The following is a 15,929-nucleotide window of genomic DNA, read 5'->3' as shown; positions in this document are numbered from 1 at the left end:
CCCTCACCTACTGTATAGAAGGGTTCCGAACTATAAAGGAGCGTGAGGCTGAGACATCCCTGAAGAAGGATAACACTTTTTAGACATCGAGAATACGACAGATAGACTAGGCCTATCCACTAAGGCTGAACTATCTATAAACCGATCTACTCGTAGTTTAAGAGACAGCTCCAGGCTGTTTCATAATAACTTTCGGTTGCGGCCATACCATGCAGGAAGCACCGTTTCCCGTCCGATCAACGTTAGTTAAGCTGCATAGGGCCACACTGAGTAGTGTAGTGGGAGACCATATGCGAAATTGTGGTGCTGCAATCTTTTTGGCTTTTTGTTTCTCACTTGCCATGGAAGTGGTCAATCATAGAAGAAGGTTTTGAGTCTTTTGCGTGAGCTCAAGCCTTTTCTTGGGTTGGTAGCCGTGACACCTAAGTAAAAGCCCAGAACAAGTTTTTCGAGCACACCCATCTACAGTGATGAGTCACCACAAGGATAATCTAGCCACTTGGGCATCTCACAAAGTTATGCAAAAGCTGCCCCTTTTTAAAAACTAAAAGTAGAAACGGCAAAAAGTGCAAGCTCGGAATAGCATAACCCCTTCATTTGTCAAAGCGTATACACCTCTTGTTTGACAGAAGAATCTGCAGAAATTGCACCCATCATTGCGATAGATACAGAACAGTGCGAAACCATGGTTCTCAATCACTCTGCGCTAAGCTTCGACCCACATCTCTAAGCGGGACATAATTTACAGAAATGGCCGAGCAAATCGCCAGAGACGCCAGTGGTGCATTTGGCATCCTCAAAACTCTCTCAAACGAGCAGAGATCTCATGCGTTGAAAAAGATCCACGATGCTTTGGCGCAGGCGAAAACCACGGTTTTGGAAGCCAACAAAAAGGACTTGGCCGACGCCGAAAACTGCCGCTTGTCGTCCGCGTTAATCAAGCGCCTAGATCTCGAGAAAAACGGCAAATACGAGGCGATGTTGCAAGGCATTCTTGATGTGGCAAGCTTGCCTGACCCTGTAGGCAAGACCACGTTGGCTAAAAAGCTCGACGAGGGCTTGAATTTGTACAGAGTGCTGGCGCCGTTGGGCGTGCTTTTGATTATTTTTGAGAGCCGGCCCGAGGTGATTGCCAACATCTCGGCATTGGCTATCAAGTCCGGAAACTGCGCCATCTTGAAAGGCGGCAAGGAATCTTACCAGACCTTCAAGGCCATCTCCGAGGTGGTCAACGCCACTTTGAAGCACGACACACAGGTGCCGGAACTGGCCATCCAGTTGATCCAGTCACGTGGCGAGGTCTCCGACTTGTTGGCCCAGGACGGGTACATCGACTTGGTGATTCCAAGAGGCAGCAACGCGTTGGTACGCAACATCAAGGAAAACACCAAGATTCCTGTTTTGGGCCACGCCGACGGCATCTGCTCGATTTTTATCGACAAAAGCGCGGACTTGGACAAGGCGTGCCGTGTCGTGGTGGACTCCAAAACAAACTACCCGGCTGGATGTAATGCGGTGGAGCAGTTGCTTATCCACGAGGACATTGTGAAAGATTCGGCCAAGCTCGACAAGCTTTTGGCCAGCCTCACTGCTGCCGAGGTCACGTTGCACGTGGTGCCGGAAATCAATGCATCATTGGGAGAATCCGTGGACAGAAAATACGTCGTGGACGCGGCGCAGAATGCTTTTGACATCGAGTACTTGTCCTTTGACATTTCCGTCAAGCCCGTGGCGGATGTCTCTGCGGCGGTGGCCCACATCAACGAACACTCGTCAAAACACACGGACTGCATTGTCACGGAAGACAAGCCTACAGCAGACACGTTTTTGAAGGGCGTGGACTCGGCCGGTGTGTACTGGAACTGCTCCACGAGATTTGCCGACGGGTTCCGCTACGGGTTCGGCACGGAGGTTGGAATCAGCACCAACAAGATCCACGCCCGGGGGCCCGTGGGGCTTGAGGGCTTGATGAGTTACCAGTACCAGCTCAAGGGCGACGGGCACATTGCCCTGGAATATGTGGGTGCGGGTGGCTCCAAGGTGTTTGTCCACGAGGACATCCCATTCTAAGCGAGATTCCTGGGAGATGATGAGCGGGCCTTTTGCTATGTTTTTCTATGTCTTGCCTGACTAGGATCTGGCATGTGATTGTTTCAAGTGGACTGGCGTGTGGCATGTAATACGTTGTCATTCAGGCCGGACTGCTGAACTCAGCCTTTCGTATAGACTTGAAAGGATGTTATTTAGGCTGGCTCTGCCGAAGGGCCAGGCGACACTGCCTGGAATGTAGACTTCTTCCAAAATGACTAAAATCATTTATGATTCCTTATTAACAGCGGGCCGAATTCCCTCTCTGATGAACTTCATGCAAACAGACTGGCCTCGACTCACACTATGGGTCATGTAATCGAATCTACTAAGGGGGATGAAAGAAAGTGAGAAAGATCCGGATATAAAGGTTCGAATACGCCGGTTCTCAAGCGATATGGCTGAGTCTTTCAGAACGAGGATCATAAGTTTTAGAATGAGTGCCTACGGTCGCGTAGATGTACTTGACCATGGTGAGGCCGTTCACTTGAAACACATGAACACCGATTTTGTACGTGAACACCGATTTTGTAGCGTTCGCCATAAATGAAGAGTGCGTCTTGTTTTCTCGCTGAATGATGGCATGATGCCAGAACAAACAGCCACAATTATGGATTCAGCAACACCTCGTAAAGCACCGGCATGGCCAGGCTCACCTCTCATACACCTCCTCAACATTCAACGGCATCCGCATAAAAAAGGCAGCCGATTGGCCCAGTCACAAAACCCCATATTGCAATAACTGACATGTACTATGAAAGAACACCACGACCGCTCAAGCAATATACTTCTTGAACTCCTCATAGTCTTTGGGCGGAAATTCAGGGTACGGCTCAATGATCTTGTCCAAGGCGCCCGTGGGCAACTCGAGCACGCTCCACTGCTCCAAAGAAAAAAAAGTCTGTCAACAGCTTGATCCACAGCATGCGTGCATCGATGGAGGCAAGGTCTGTGTCCGGCACCTTCTTCTCGCGGAGCCTGGCACGGATGGCACCCAAGTTGTCGACCGCATCGTTGAGCCGGATGTTGGAGAACTTCTTCAGAATGTCGTCCTTGATCATTTTCAGGAGACGAGGCGACTTGCCGTTGGTGCTGATCATGATCTGCAACGCGTCTTGGTTGAACATCAGCCCGAAGTAGAAGTCGCACATGGGCGGCTTGTCCGCGATGTTAACAGGAATCCGCAAATACTTACATTGGTAGTAGATAGCCGCGGAGAGCACGGGGTCATCGATGCAGCAGCACACACATGCAAAGTGCTCGTTGGAAACGAGCTCATTGATGGCCGCGTAGTGGGCCGCGGTGATGTCTTTATACGAGTCGACAGCAAAGGATGGCTCTGTCTCATACATAGTTAAGTCCAGCGGCTCGTAGGCCCGCTGAATGAGGCTATATAATTTTCCTGCCCGGTGTCTTTCGAGCAAGTCCGGGTGAGTTTTGTCGCCCGTGACCACGGTGATTTTCGCATTGGCCCGGATCATATGATCCACTCTGCTGAGCCCGACGTCGCCGCCGCCGATGACGAGGCAGTGCTTATCTTTGACCTGCCAGGCCAAAAGAAGAGATCCTGGGGTCTGGTCTTTGTCTGTCATTTGGGAAATTATGGGGTGCACAGGCAGATTGGCAGGTGGCAAGACGGATAGCTGGTGGCAAAGTTGCGGCCGCAACCGAGAATTGTGCCATCTGAGGTGCAAGTCACGTGACGCGCAACACGCCCTGAGTAAACTGCATAGTGCCAAATGGCATTTTTGCAGATGTATTGTTGATTTATTGTTAAGACACTCAAAGCAGTTCCTCCACAGTAGTCCGTTGTTGAGATATAGACCCGGGATATATTACCCTGGACTCTAACTTATTACTGATAACCGATCGAGACCAAACCCGTCGTGGGTTCCCGCGTGAAGAGTTTTCACATCCCACGCCCGGTCCTGCTCACTATATGCAGTATACCGCTTCTCCGTGATGATTTATGTTAACACATTTATTGACTACTTAGCGAAATAGAAACCAGCTTTCGAACAGACGAAAGCGGGCTGGATGTCTCATCCCATGACCAGAAGAACGTTGTCTCAGAGTCGTCTCGAAGGAAATACAGAACTACGTTCGCAAATTGTAGGAGGATTGTTTGGAGGCTGTTCACTGTAGGAAATGTAACCACCGGTTATTTGGAAATTCCCATAACCCGTACCAATGTTGAAAATGATCCTTACAACGTCGTCGATGTAAACTTTTAGCAATCCATTTTTCTTGGAATAGTGAACGCTGCTAATGGATCCATAGGCTTGGACTATAATTGCATTCCCATTACCAAGCCCTGCGACTTTGAGAGTAGGTGCGCCACCCTCACGGGTTTCTATTCCAATAACTCTCAACCATGAATAAGGGTCGGCTAAGTAAATAGTTTGATTTCCCGCTATACCTTGCATGCTTTCGGAATAATACAAGTCTACCAGTACACCAGAACCCAATACCATACATCCATTTCCTTTTATATTTGTGCGTGCCTTCCAATGAATATTCGTGAAGAAGATTGTACCATTGTTTGTTATAGATGTTTGAATTCCATTTTCATCATGACATTGCAATTGTAAATCGGCTGGCTCCCCATATTCTGAAACAAATACCATCATACCAGTGTTGGACCATGAGGATAAAGACGTGACGGAAAATGGCAATGAATCGTAGACGGCATTGTGGACCCCGAAGTACATATCTCCGGTATTAAGGAAAGGTCCAGAAGGTGTGACTTGATAATCAGAAAACGTTCTCAATTCAAATGAGCGAAAAACAAATACTCCAGCATTTTCGAAGTGGTTTCCTGTCATTCTCACCGAAGTCGACCGATTGTTTGACATATGCAAGAAGAATTGCCCATTATTCCGAAAAGATCCCAGGACCGTTACATCGAGTATGTCAAGCATGTAGTAATATGTGTTGGCATTAACTGTGATATCTGAAGTACTGAATTCTGTTCTGGGAGATATATAGGTATTGCGGGTAATAGTTGCGGCAAAAATCAGACTGAGAAGACACAACACAGTAAGGACTACTGCGCTAAAGCCTGAGGTCATATTGTGGGGCTTGATAACTGACTTCTATTTGAAACTAACAAAATCAAGAATTCCAGTTTCCGAGGGGTCAAGGTATTGATATTTAAAGGCAAACTTGGTCGTGCTGAAACTATTTGCAATACTCAATACTTCTGCTGTGAATGAAGGGCGCTTGCTGTTTTATATTTGTATCTTACAGTCTTTCATTCAAGAATGTTTTTACATAAGGTTACAATAGTCAAAAAATGAGAAGAGAGCGGGGAAGAGTGAGAAGAAAAGCTATTGTATTTACTTCCAAAATTTTAAGCTTTTTAGGAGTGTCCAATAAACTCTGTATTTATAGTAAGGTCTATCATGCACTGCAAAAGCAAGGTAGCTGCATTGTAGATAATAAAAACGTTGATCCAATGAATAGTGACTAAATTTTAGCAAGAATGAACACCATATGTTGAAAAAAAGTCTTCAAAATTTATCCTTTCAGTGAAAAAGGTTTAAAAGTGAGGATTTTCTCAGCCCCATAAGCGCCAAGCAACTAAAGAATTCAAACCAATGCGGCTTTTTCATGAAAGCTTCCTGAACAGAGTAGTTTGTAGTTATATTCATGCCTATTATAAAAAGTGTTTGATAATTTCCAACGCTTATGCATGCTATTCTTAATGCTGAAAGATTTTCCGCATGAAGCGGTTCTGTTTAAAATCTACTCTGCATACTATGGGCTGTGAAATTATTGAGCTAGATTTCTCCTCCAGTATGGTGGTTGGGAGACGTACTCTTCGACGAAGCCACTTTCGTAGTGGACAGTCATACAAGACGTGAGAAACTTTTGATATTACTTTTCTTCATTTTCTAAGAAAACTTCTCATCACACTTAAAACTCCATTACAATCGAATCCCACGTTATATAAGCTTAGTTCTACTGATGCAGTTCTAGATATGTTACTATTCGTTCATATGTCTTCTCCAACGTTATATGCTATACCAAGCTCAGCGAGTATAGTTGTGTTACGACTGTCTATAACATTTGATCAAGGCTCCAGACAGGTCACTGTAATGGATAGTTTTGCTAGTTTGTTTGTAGTACAGGAGCCAGATTACATTTATGCGCTATGATGGCAAATTGGGCGGTGTCTCTCTCTTTATAGCTCCAGATCCATGAATTGTATTATTGTCTAGCTATAAAATTTGCTCACACAACCGTTGCTTTGTTTATATTACTAGTTCGCATTAGAGGCTTGATGGGTACTCAAATCCATGCTCACTTTGGTCATTCCTGCTGAAGAGCTTACACGCAAAAACGTGATAAGGTTTGTAAGATTTTTTGGGCATCTTTATTGTTTATTTTATTTATCATGCGTTATTTATGCGAAAGACAAGACAGAATATATAACTGATGAGATTTAAATTCAGTTTAGCTCTCAAGAAAAGAATGGATAGTTTCTTGGCTGCTTTGATAGCTTTACATAGCTTCAATATTGGACTTCTTTCCAAAAGGTAATACGAAAACGGGTAAATTGCGAAAACGCCTAGTTTATTTCGCGACGAATTTTGATAGCGTCTATCCCCATTGCTATGTGCTGAAACAAATTAAGTGACTTTGGGCTGTAATGAGGCGATATTTACGCTGATCGTGGCACATCAAAAATTAATATGAGCAGTACCTATCTGTTCAGGAACACCATCCTCCTGATTCTAATTTTGCGCTTGAATCGTGTAACCTTGAACACACTTCACAGCCCCTGATTTGCTTGGGGACTGTACCTTTTGAATTCATGAAGCATCATGCTTCTACAGATGAAGTGAATCATTCGTTGAACTTCAGAAGCGATTTCAAGACCATGAAGAGAGATCAAACCTCGAGGGTACTCAACTGTAGAATCAATCCTACAAATTCTAAGCTTCCAAACACAAAATGGACGATCATTGCCACCAACAGCAACTCAATAGGGGTATCAACCGAAGACTCTAATTATTTTGATACTTGTTCTAATAATGAGTACAGCATAATATCGGGTACGTTCACTTGGGCGTAACTTAAGCGACTAACGACATCACCCCCACATCTGGAGAGGGGGACTCGGAAAGACAAATAAACCATCAATTGGAAACTTTTGGGCTATACATACAGGGGTTTCAAACAGAGATCTTTCTGCATTGACAGAAACCACAGATTGGTGGGCAACTTGGGGAGACTCAAAATAGTACACCATGAACAAGACGCACTGCCGAAACCAGGACATTGGGATTGTTTGATGAGCAGTTTTCTTTCTAGACAGGGAGTCTATTCTGTGGAGTTTTACTGTTACCTCAAATGACATTGCACAACTGCCAGAGGTTGTGAAGAGATCATGCATTTAACCGAGTGGAAGCACCTTTTTCAAACGGAAGAAATGCCAAGTACTAGAGGAAACCTTGCAGTATGTCCACGATCACAGGCAGCGAAAGAGGCGTATTTCAGACATTGTATTCGGAAACACATCTCTCCCCCTTCTTGCTGGGTGCCTTTTCAGATTAGAGAGGTGGTCCTAATTTGACAAACATAGCCAGAAGTGTCAGCTAGGAAATGATTTGACGATTGGCCAGCTCAGTGCAGGGAGGTTTGTCCCGGTCCATGACGATCGTGCAACAGGGCGGCTATGGCTTGTATCAGTGGAATGCCAGGGAAAGAGCCTCGTATCTGAAGTTTCTGCGAAGGGCCGATTTGTGGTGGAAACGAGACATACGATCCCATCCATGCGTGCTCCATCAAATACCTGGATTCAGTTCACACGATACTGGCTTGTTGGGGTGTTTCAAGATTTCCTTGCTGGAAGTGAGGGTTTGGAAAGACTCTCTTCCAAGAAAAAGGGCCCTGGGCTTTAACTTCTGTCAAGGAGCCAATAACTTAATACTTAGTATTTCCTGGTTCACTTATCTTTGGGGTGGGGCCCCAGACAGTAGTCCAGGATGATTGCTGGAGCATGAGGAGAGCCGCGACCGGTTTTGGGTGTTCCAGCTATATGGTATTTTGCAGGTGGTAGACACCCGTCTGTCCTCTGTGAAAGGACGATACCAAAAAGCCAATAAATTAGCCGGTCCCAGAGCGAGACTGCACGCGGGGTTTGCAGCCGGACGCAGGACACCAATGGAACACGGCGTTTCCAATTGGGACTAGGACAATGCTGTGGGTGTTTGGTGTGTTTTAAGGCTTGGCGTCGGACGAGGCACTGGAGTTGGCCGTTTTTCTTTTTTGTTCCGTCTGAGACATAATGCCTGTAGGGGAACTCGCATGGCCACTGATTGTTGCAGTCCTGCACCTTTCGGGCAGTCACCTTCTGTGAGTTGTAGAAACCTTGTCTACTGTGAGACGCTAGGTTTCATTGGCGTCGTTTTCCTCGCTTTTGTCACTCTTGCGTTCTTGTTGTTCCTGTCGTTTTTACACTTGTCATCTGCATGCATGTGTCGTCTGTTCCCCGCCGCTCTTTGCTCGTCTCTCCATGGCCAGCGCTCGCGCAGTACCAATTATTGGAGTTGAGTGGATTATGGCTTGGCACCCCCCTTTTTTTTGTGTCGTCAGATCTCTCGGCCTCTTTGGTCACGTCCGCTCGGCCGTGTGGCAGTTCTTTTCTCCTGTGCCGAAGTTCTCTTTTTTTTTTTTTTCTGGGCTTGAACATTGTCATTCCTTTTCCTTCTGCTTGGCTTTGTCTATTCGCGGGCCTCGTGGTGGTGGTCCAAGCCAGCGGCGCAGCGCGGCCCGAGCACGCGGCGCCGCCCAACCTTAATTTCGGTGGGCGGATGAACCTCTGGGTCCCGAGAACACAAGGAACAAACGGGGCACCAAAACCAAGCCCAGGAATGGGACGACGATGAAAGCCCCAAAAAAACAAAAACAAAAACAAAAACAAAAAACAAAACACCAAAGAAAACACCAAAGAAAACACCAAAAAAAACGAACGCACCAAAAAAAAACAGAGAAACTCAACACACCCATAACATGGGATTGGGGGAGCTGTGTTGTGGGGCGCGCCGGCCTGGCTGTGCAATGCGGCCCGGGCCCTCGCGAAAATTTTGCTAGCACCTAATTTCGGGCCGCGGCCCCATACTGACGATGCGGGAACGGCGCCGCAACAGGCCAGGCGCTATGCGCCAGTCTCGGCACACATGGCATTTTTTTTGCTCGCGCCGGCTTTCTAGATGCACGGCCGCCACAAATCCGCCCGGGTTTCTCGGCGGCCCGACTGTTTGCAGGCTTTTCCTCCGTGCCCCCGTGAGGCCCAGGACGGTCCTGCACACAGGCCCTCCACAGTTCGCACTGAGCCTCACTGGTCCGGCCGAACGATTAACTGGGCGTCTACCAACCCCCAAGCGCCCACCAGAACCCACCGAAACCCGCCAAAACCCGCCAAAACCACGTTGAAAATACGGCAGTGTCCATCAAATCACCCACGAGTCACCCACGAGTCACCCACGAGTCACCCACGAGTCACCCACAAACCACCCACAAATCGCCTCAAACCACCCCCAAGTGGTCCACAAACCACACCAAAAACACCCAAGAATCACCCACAAAACGCCAAAAACATCCCCTGAACCACCCATAAACATCCCCTGAACCACCCATAAACATCCCCTGAACCACCCAAAAACATCCCCTGAACCACCCAAAACCTGAACCACCCAAAACCTGAACCACCCAAACTCCCCCAAAAACCACCCAAAAACTCCCCCGAATCACAAACACACATGCCCGCGTTCCGCAAGACCGAGCGCCGCGCCCTGATGGCCGAGCGGCGCCCCAGCGCGTCGTACATCCCCGCAGTCATCCCGCCGCTCAGCGGGCTCGAGAAGCCCAACGCCCACAGCTTGGCGCTCGAGCAGTGCGACATCCTCATCCTCGGCACCGGGCTCGTGGAGTCCATCTTGGCGGCCGCGCTCGCGTGGCAGGGCGTGGCCGTGTTGCACATCGACCGAAACCCCCACTACGGCGACACGGCGCCCACGCTCACCATCGAGCAGTTGAAGCGGTGGTGCGTGGAGGCCAACCAGGGCCAGGTGGCGCACGTGTCGGACGCGCAGATCTACGTGCCTGGCGGCGAACGCACCAACGCGTTCAGCAGCACGGACTACGGCGTGGACCTCAGCCCCAAGGTGATGTTTGCGCAGCTGGACTTGTTGGCGTTGCTCGTGCGCCTGAAGGTGTACCGGTACGTGGAGTTCCAGAGCGTGTCCAACTTCCACATGTTCGAGAACGACCACTTCCTGCTGAAGTTGACCGGCGCGTCGCAGGAGCAGATCTTCACGGACCAGCAGTTGCTGGTGGCCACCAAGCGCTCGTTGATGCGCTTCTTGAAGTTCGTGTTGCAGGACAACGCCGCGCCGCACAAGGCCGCGCTCCTCGCGGCGCACGCCGCCACGCCCATCGGCGACTTCTTGCGCCGCCAGTTCCACCTCGCGCCGCCGCAGGCCGACGAGCTCGTGTACTCCATCGGGCTCTGCAGCCGCCCGCACACGCGCACGCCCGAGGCCGCTTCCTCGTGTCGCTCGACGTCTACGGCAAGTTCCCCGTGATGGTGCTGAGGTACGGCGGCCCGGGCGAGTTGGCCCAGGGCTTCTGCCGCAGCGCGGCCGTCGCGGGCGCCACCTACAAGCTCGCCACGCGCCTCGTGGACTACGACCCGCAGGCCAAGGTCGCGCGCTTCGACGACGGCTCGCGCGTGCGCATCAACGAGAAGATCGTGGTGCTGCCCAACCAGGTGCCGCGCTTCTTGCAGTCCGGCTACGCCGAGGCCGCGGCGCGCTTGCCGCCGTTCTCCGTGACGCGCCTCGTGGCCATCGTGCGCAACGCCTGCGCTGAGTGGATGGCCGCGTCCGAGTCCAGCGCCGTGGTGGTGTTCCCGCCGCACTCCTTGCCCACGCACAACCAGCACGCGGTGCAGGCCCTCATCCAGAACGGCGGCGCCGGCGTGTGCCCCGCGGGCGAGGCCATCTGGTACTTGCACACGCCCGAGCCGCACGCCGCCAAGGCCAAGGCCGACTTGGAGAGCGCGTTTGCCAAGATGGAGAACGCCCTTTTGCGCGAGAGCGCCACCAACCTCGACGACGTGCTCGACGACAAGGACTTCGTGCTCAGCCAGCAGGGCACCCCCATCTTGGTCAACTCGTTCAAGTTGGGCGAGTCCTTGCTGAGCTTCGTGCCCACGCAGGCCTTGGACATCGTGTGCAAAATCGGCTTCGTGCAGAAGACCTACATCAACCCGGACCTCTCCAACGTGTTGGCGCCCGAGGCCACGCTGCAGCTCAACATCTCCAACTTGGGCGTCCGGGACTCCGCCGACATCATGTTCCTGAACATGCCCTCCGCCGAGATCAGCTACGACGGCGTCGTGGGCGAGGTCAAGCTGTTGTACCAGCGCATCACCGGCTCGTGCGACGACTTTTTCGACGTCGACTTCGAGGACGATGAGGACGACGACGCCGCCGACTTGCCGCGCCTGGCCGCCGCCGCGCACGCCGCCCTGGACAACGACCTGGCCATCGATGACGACTACGACTCCGCGCCCCACGAGCCCTTTGGCGCCGACGAGATGGAGCTCTGAGCACGCCCGCCTCCCACTTTATTTATAAAACGCACACGGACCGCGCCTCGGCTCTCCGGCATCCTCCAGCGCTTGCTGTTCCCCGCACATGGGAGGAAGCGATTGTATGCCGTGGGCATTGCTACCCGCACATAGGCGGACCCGCTTGTCTGGAGCAGCCGCAGCGGAATGCGGCACGGGGAGAAATGGTTCTCGCGCATGTGCTTCTTGTAGTACTAATAGATGCTCGGCCGCACCAATGCCGATCCAACCATCTACTGCTGCATGTCGGCCGGGCGCAGGCCATGCTTAAGCTTCTACAACTGTCTAAGGCGTCTTCTATGGACATCTTTCTCGAGGCCCAAGGCGGAGGATAAGCCTACGACGAGACGCACGCGCACTCTCCATGAACTCCACCAGGGTTCGTGTCGCAGGCCTTGGCTTCAAGCTACATGCCACGTGTTTACGCTGGCGTTTGACAATTATCTGCTGGCTAATTGATCCTCGATCAATCAGTGGGTATCGGTTCACCGGCTGTCGCCAGACTTTTTTCCGGGGGACACCAATACATAAGGCAAAGAAGAATAGAAAGGGAAAAGCCAGAAACAAAGCCAAAAACAAAGCCAAAAAAGAGCCAAAACAAAGCCAAAACTGAAACCAGCCCATAGGCCAAAAGCTATCCTGCCCACCCATACAACACGATGCAACGAAAGTACCTGTCACGGCTGGACCCAGACTGTATAGGGTGCGCGCCTCATCCTCAGCACACTACTTCTGTTATAGATATAGTATATACATACATTACATACAACGTGCAGAGGTCAGGCACCCACCAATTCAGCCCACGCCCCGTAAATCACACGACTGCCCCAACCCAGTCACATGGCCACCCACTGACTCCACTCCCCGCGTATTTTCCCGCAACAGCATCCTCGTCTATTCCGGATCCGGCCCTATAGGCCAGGCTCTCTCCAGCCCACCGCGTCGCACCCATGCACTAGGGCTCATGCCCTGATGGGCGCGCGCGGCTGCCTGCAGGACGGCGCACCCAGGCCGAAAAAAAAAAACACACCGCGCCCACCATCAAGGTGTCTTTTCTTCACTGAGCAGTTAACTGACGAAGAAGTCCATTAATTCACGCCAATTATTTAACCATGTCTGACATCGAAGAACAACAAATCGTCGAGGAGGTTGCCGTCGAGCAACAAGATGCCTCCATCTCCATCGAGGACGCCTTGAAGGTTGTCTTGAGAACCTCTTTGGTCCACGACGGTCTTGCCAGAGGTTTGAGAGAGGCCTCCAAGGCTTTGTCCAGAAAGGAGGCTCAGCTCTGTGTTCTCTGTGACTCCGTCACCGAGGCCTCGATCGTCAAGTTGGTTGAGGGTTTGTGTAACGAGGGTGACGAGAAGATTCCTTTGATCAAGGTCTCCGACGCCAAGTTGTTGGGCGAGTGGGCCGGTTTGTGCCAGTTGGACAGAGAGGGCAACGCCAGAAAGGTTGTTGGTGCTTCTTGTGTTGTTGTCAAGAACTGGGGTGCCGACTCCGAGGAGAGAAACATCTTGTTGGAGCACTTCTCCCAGCAATAAGCGTGCTGTGGTGTACTCCGCGTCCCGTATAGTGATTAAATAACATGACGTTGCTATGAAAGTGGTTGTAGAGTAGGTTTGTTTCTGGGTTGGGTTTGTTTTGGTTTGGGTTTTTTTTGGCTTGGGTTTTTTTTGGCTTGGGTTATTTTTCGCTTGGGTTTGCTTTTGGTTTGGGTTCGTTTTTGGTTTGGGTCCTGTTTTGGTTCGGGTTTGTTTTGGCTCCTCTGCCGGAGGATATTGTGGGCCGTTGCCTCAGATACCCGCAGATCCAAGGCAGGCCTGTGGCCAGAAACTGTAGCTTAGGAAAAGGTGTGGTCAACAGCACCGAAACACGTGTCACGTGACCATGCCTTCTCCGGGTCCCAGGCAAGTACCAGGTGTCCAAATCAAAGGGCAGCAATGGGCCTGCTATAGCTTCAGCACTGGGTATTGGTGCCGATGTTCACAAGGCTTTATGAGATTGTAAAGAATATGAAGCGAATGAACAATAAAGAAAACGGTAATGTCGCGCATATGTTCCTTTTCTACGATACATACTTTTTACTGTTCCTAGTTAGGGATATAACCCGTTTATATAAACCTTTTATATAATGGCAGTATAATTATTTAATGTTCACACGTTATCCAAACAGGCAATGTTTATTTTGTTCAACGGGACACACCTCACAGTCTCTCTTCATGCCGCTATCCGTCCTTATTAGACTTGCCAAAAGCACTCAATAAAAATCTAATCTAGATATTGAAAAGGAGCGAACGAACAATAGAACAAACAAAAAATAACTCATAAGTATTCAGGACATTTTGATAATCAGAACAAGCCCAATTGCTGCTTGGGAGTCATCGTTTCCTCAACCAGCTGAGTCCATAGTTCCATAGATCTAGATGTCAATCAGGGAGACATCTCTGCGATGCCGTCTTTGAGGACGTAGGAGGAGTATATGAACCTGTAGGTACTAATCCAGCTTGTGAATACTTGCCGAATACCATGACAAATCTGTAGAGCCGCTTGAGCGTGCTCTTCGATTTCCCGGCACAACTGGAAGTCTCTTTCCGGCCATGGTTCATTCCACATAGACTGGAGAACACTTGAAGCTCGCACTGCCAAACAAAACCCACCTCTTTCCTTTTGATAATCGTGAGCTTTGCTTCCAAGCCTATGTTCTGTGGTGATGAGTCAAGCATTTGATAGCTTCAGCTGTCCTGGAAGACGCGCCCACCAATGTTTTCGCATGAATTTGTCTTGAGAAACCTGGCAATTCCTTCAACTAACTTGCCCCTTTACGAACTTCATTGGATTTTAATGGAATACAGTTCATGTGTGGGCTTGAATATTACAAGTCCTCATATGAACAGAATAGGAGACATCAACTGAGCTGTGCCTGGCAACCCGAAAGAGATGCTTTATTCAACAATTGAAAACCTGTACCATATGTTAACATGGAACTCAGTTTAGGATGTAGGATTGGCATACTGGGTGGACCTACGTCGATTGAGAAAAACGAAAAGTGCGGCCAGAAATGAGTATGCTGACGAGAAAGATCCATCAGGTACAGTGTCTATGCTTCATCTAGCGATCAAGAAACAGATTCCACTTGGGCTATGGCGCACTATACTTCATCCAGAAAAGACCACGTTGTTAGGTTTTACCCCGGTGGCAGACTGCAGCTCTCAAAAACGCTTTTGTTTGCTAGGACAGCATAGATATACGGATGCTGTATATGTCATTTTGCTTGCGAATGAAGTGAAATATTGTCGCATAACAGACATATTTTGCCTTGGAAATAGCTAGGGTAAACTCATATCAAGATGCTGAGAGAACTGTATTACATTCTGCCGATTCTCTTGCAACAGGTGATAGATGGACTACTAGCTGGGGCTTCTGGGAGAAGAAAGAGATACCGATTCAAGCTTTGGTGATGTCTCCCATTGGTGTCGTTCAAAAAAATACCGACTATCCTTTAGAATCGGCTCCCAAAGAAACAGAAAATCTCGAGGTCAGAACAGAAAGCTCTTGCTTTTGGAGAGTAGACCGCATGCTAGGTGTTGTACCAAACGCTCAGAACTTCGAAACTGAGATACTTGGGAGGGTCGAAGAACGCACAGCCAGAAATTGTGTTTGTGCCCAGCTTTGCATCGTGCAATTTTGCAGATTGAGTAACCGCCCCCGTCAGCTCAAAAGCAGTGATAAACTCCACATTCAGGCCGAAAGAGAAAGACGGCAAGTAGAAGTATGGCGTTGTAGCAAGTAGCGCTATTTTCTTAATTTGTTCAAAGACAAATTATGAAGCTCTTTGAAATGCTGCTGGCGTTCTGGCTGAGGTCCTCACGATATTTATGTTCGGCCCCATGAAGTCTATGTTCGGAGCGCGTGCCGTATTTTGCACCCGCGCACCATTCGCAGTTTTCCTAAAACACCCAGCTCACTCCAAAGGTGCCAATTCTCATACAAAAAAAGCCCCGCCAAAAATCGCAGATTGCATGCCCGGAGGAAAGCGCCCCACTTAGCCAAGCCCGCTCTCTGCCCGAGAAGAGCCCGGCAAAAAACCGCCCAAATTCGTCCTTATTAGGCCGCTGCACCCGGGCTCCCAATGGCCCGTACCCAACGCGCCTGTCACAGTCGCACTTTTGCAATCAACTGTAAACAACTTCCGCAG

At 49.7% G+C, this 15,929-nt stretch overlaps 7 protein-coding genes across 7 annotated transcripts, besides 1 other annotated feature; 5 read left to right on the top strand and 2 right to left on the bottom strand.

Annotated features, from left to right (window-relative positions):
* Nucleotides 1-157: 157 nt before the first annotated feature.
* Nucleotides 158-343: a sequence feature (Protein overlapping with rRNA (METBIDRAFT_43840, OBA20427.1) was converted to a misc_feature.).
* Nucleotides 344-750: 407 nt separating this feature from the next.
* Nucleotides 751-2,070, top strand: PRO2 (glutamate-5-semialdehyde dehydrogenase; the record flags this gene model as incomplete). The annotated part of the gene is made up of 1 exon (XM_018857661.1): nt 751-2,070. One exon carries the CDS (start codon nt 751-753, stop codon nt 2,068-2,070), a length of 1,320 nt encoding a protein of 439 aa, XP_018710948.1.
* A 793-nt stretch (nt 2,071-2,863) lies between these two features.
* On the bottom strand, nt 2,864-3,680 carry MET8 (bifunctional precorrin-2 dehydrogenase/sirohydrochlorin ferrochelatase; the record flags this gene model as incomplete). The annotated part of the gene is made up of 2 exons (XM_018858946.1): nt 2,864-2,963; nt 2,998-3,680. 2 exons carry the CDS (start codon nt 3,678-3,680, stop codon nt 2,864-2,866), a joined length of 783 nt encoding a protein of 260 aa, XP_018710947.1.
* Nucleotides 3,681-4,009: 329 nt separating this feature from the next.
* Nucleotides 4,010-5,359, bottom strand: METBIDRAFT_32429 (uncharacterized protein). Its single transcript, XM_018856047.1, has one exon. The coding sequence runs from the start codon at nt 5,157-5,159 to the stop codon at nt 4,158-4,160; it is 1,002 nt and encodes a 333-aa protein (XP_018710946.1). The 5' UTR covers nt 5,160-5,359; the 3' UTR covers nt 4,010-4,157.
* A 2,967-nt stretch (nt 5,360-8,326) lies between these two features.
* Nucleotides 8,327-9,103, top strand: METBIDRAFT_198619 (uncharacterized protein). Its single transcript, XM_018854902.1, has one exon. It carries the CDS (start codon nt 8,568-8,570, stop codon nt 8,982-8,984), a length of 417 nt encoding a protein of 138 aa, XP_018710945.1. The 5' UTR covers nt 8,327-8,567; the 3' UTR covers nt 8,985-9,103.
* A 754-nt stretch (nt 9,104-9,857) lies between these two features.
* METBIDRAFT_78811 (GTPase-activating protein) lies at nt 9,858-11,710 on the top strand (the record flags this gene model as incomplete). The annotated part of the gene is made up of 2 exons (XM_018858945.1): nt 9,858-10,589; nt 10,613-11,710. The coding sequence occupies 2 exons, from the start codon at nt 9,858-9,860 to the stop codon at nt 11,708-11,710; spliced, it is 1,830 nt and encodes a 609-aa protein (XP_018710944.1).
* A 1,133-nt stretch (nt 11,711-12,843) lies between these two features.
* Nucleotides 12,844-13,275, top strand: RPS12 (40S ribosomal protein eS12; the record flags this gene model as incomplete). The annotated part of the gene is made up of 1 exon (XM_018858944.1): nt 12,844-13,275. The coding sequence occupies one exon, from the start codon at nt 12,844-12,846 to the stop codon at nt 13,273-13,275; it is 432 nt and encodes a 143-aa protein (XP_018710943.1).
* Nucleotides 13,276-15,005: 1,730 nt separating this feature from the next.
* METBIDRAFT_198627 (uncharacterized protein) lies at nt 15,006-15,609 on the top strand. The gene has a single exon (XM_018854904.1). It carries the CDS (start codon nt 15,192-15,194, stop codon nt 15,522-15,524), a length of 333 nt encoding a protein of 110 aa, XP_018710942.1. The 5' UTR covers nt 15,006-15,191; the 3' UTR covers nt 15,525-15,609.
* The last annotated feature ends 320 nt before the right edge of the window (nt 15,610-15,929 follow it).

Source organism: Metschnikowia bicuspidata (assembly GCF_001664035.1).
Source record: "Metschnikowia bicuspidata var. bicuspidata NRRL YB-4993 chromosome Unknown METBIscaffold_4, whole genome shotgun sequence".
NCBI lineage: Eukaryota > Fungi > Ascomycota > Pichiomycetes > Serinales > Metschnikowiaceae > Metschnikowia > Metschnikowia bicuspidata.
Note: the sequence above shows the minus strand (reverse complement) of the source record. Positions and strands in the feature narration are given on the sequence as shown.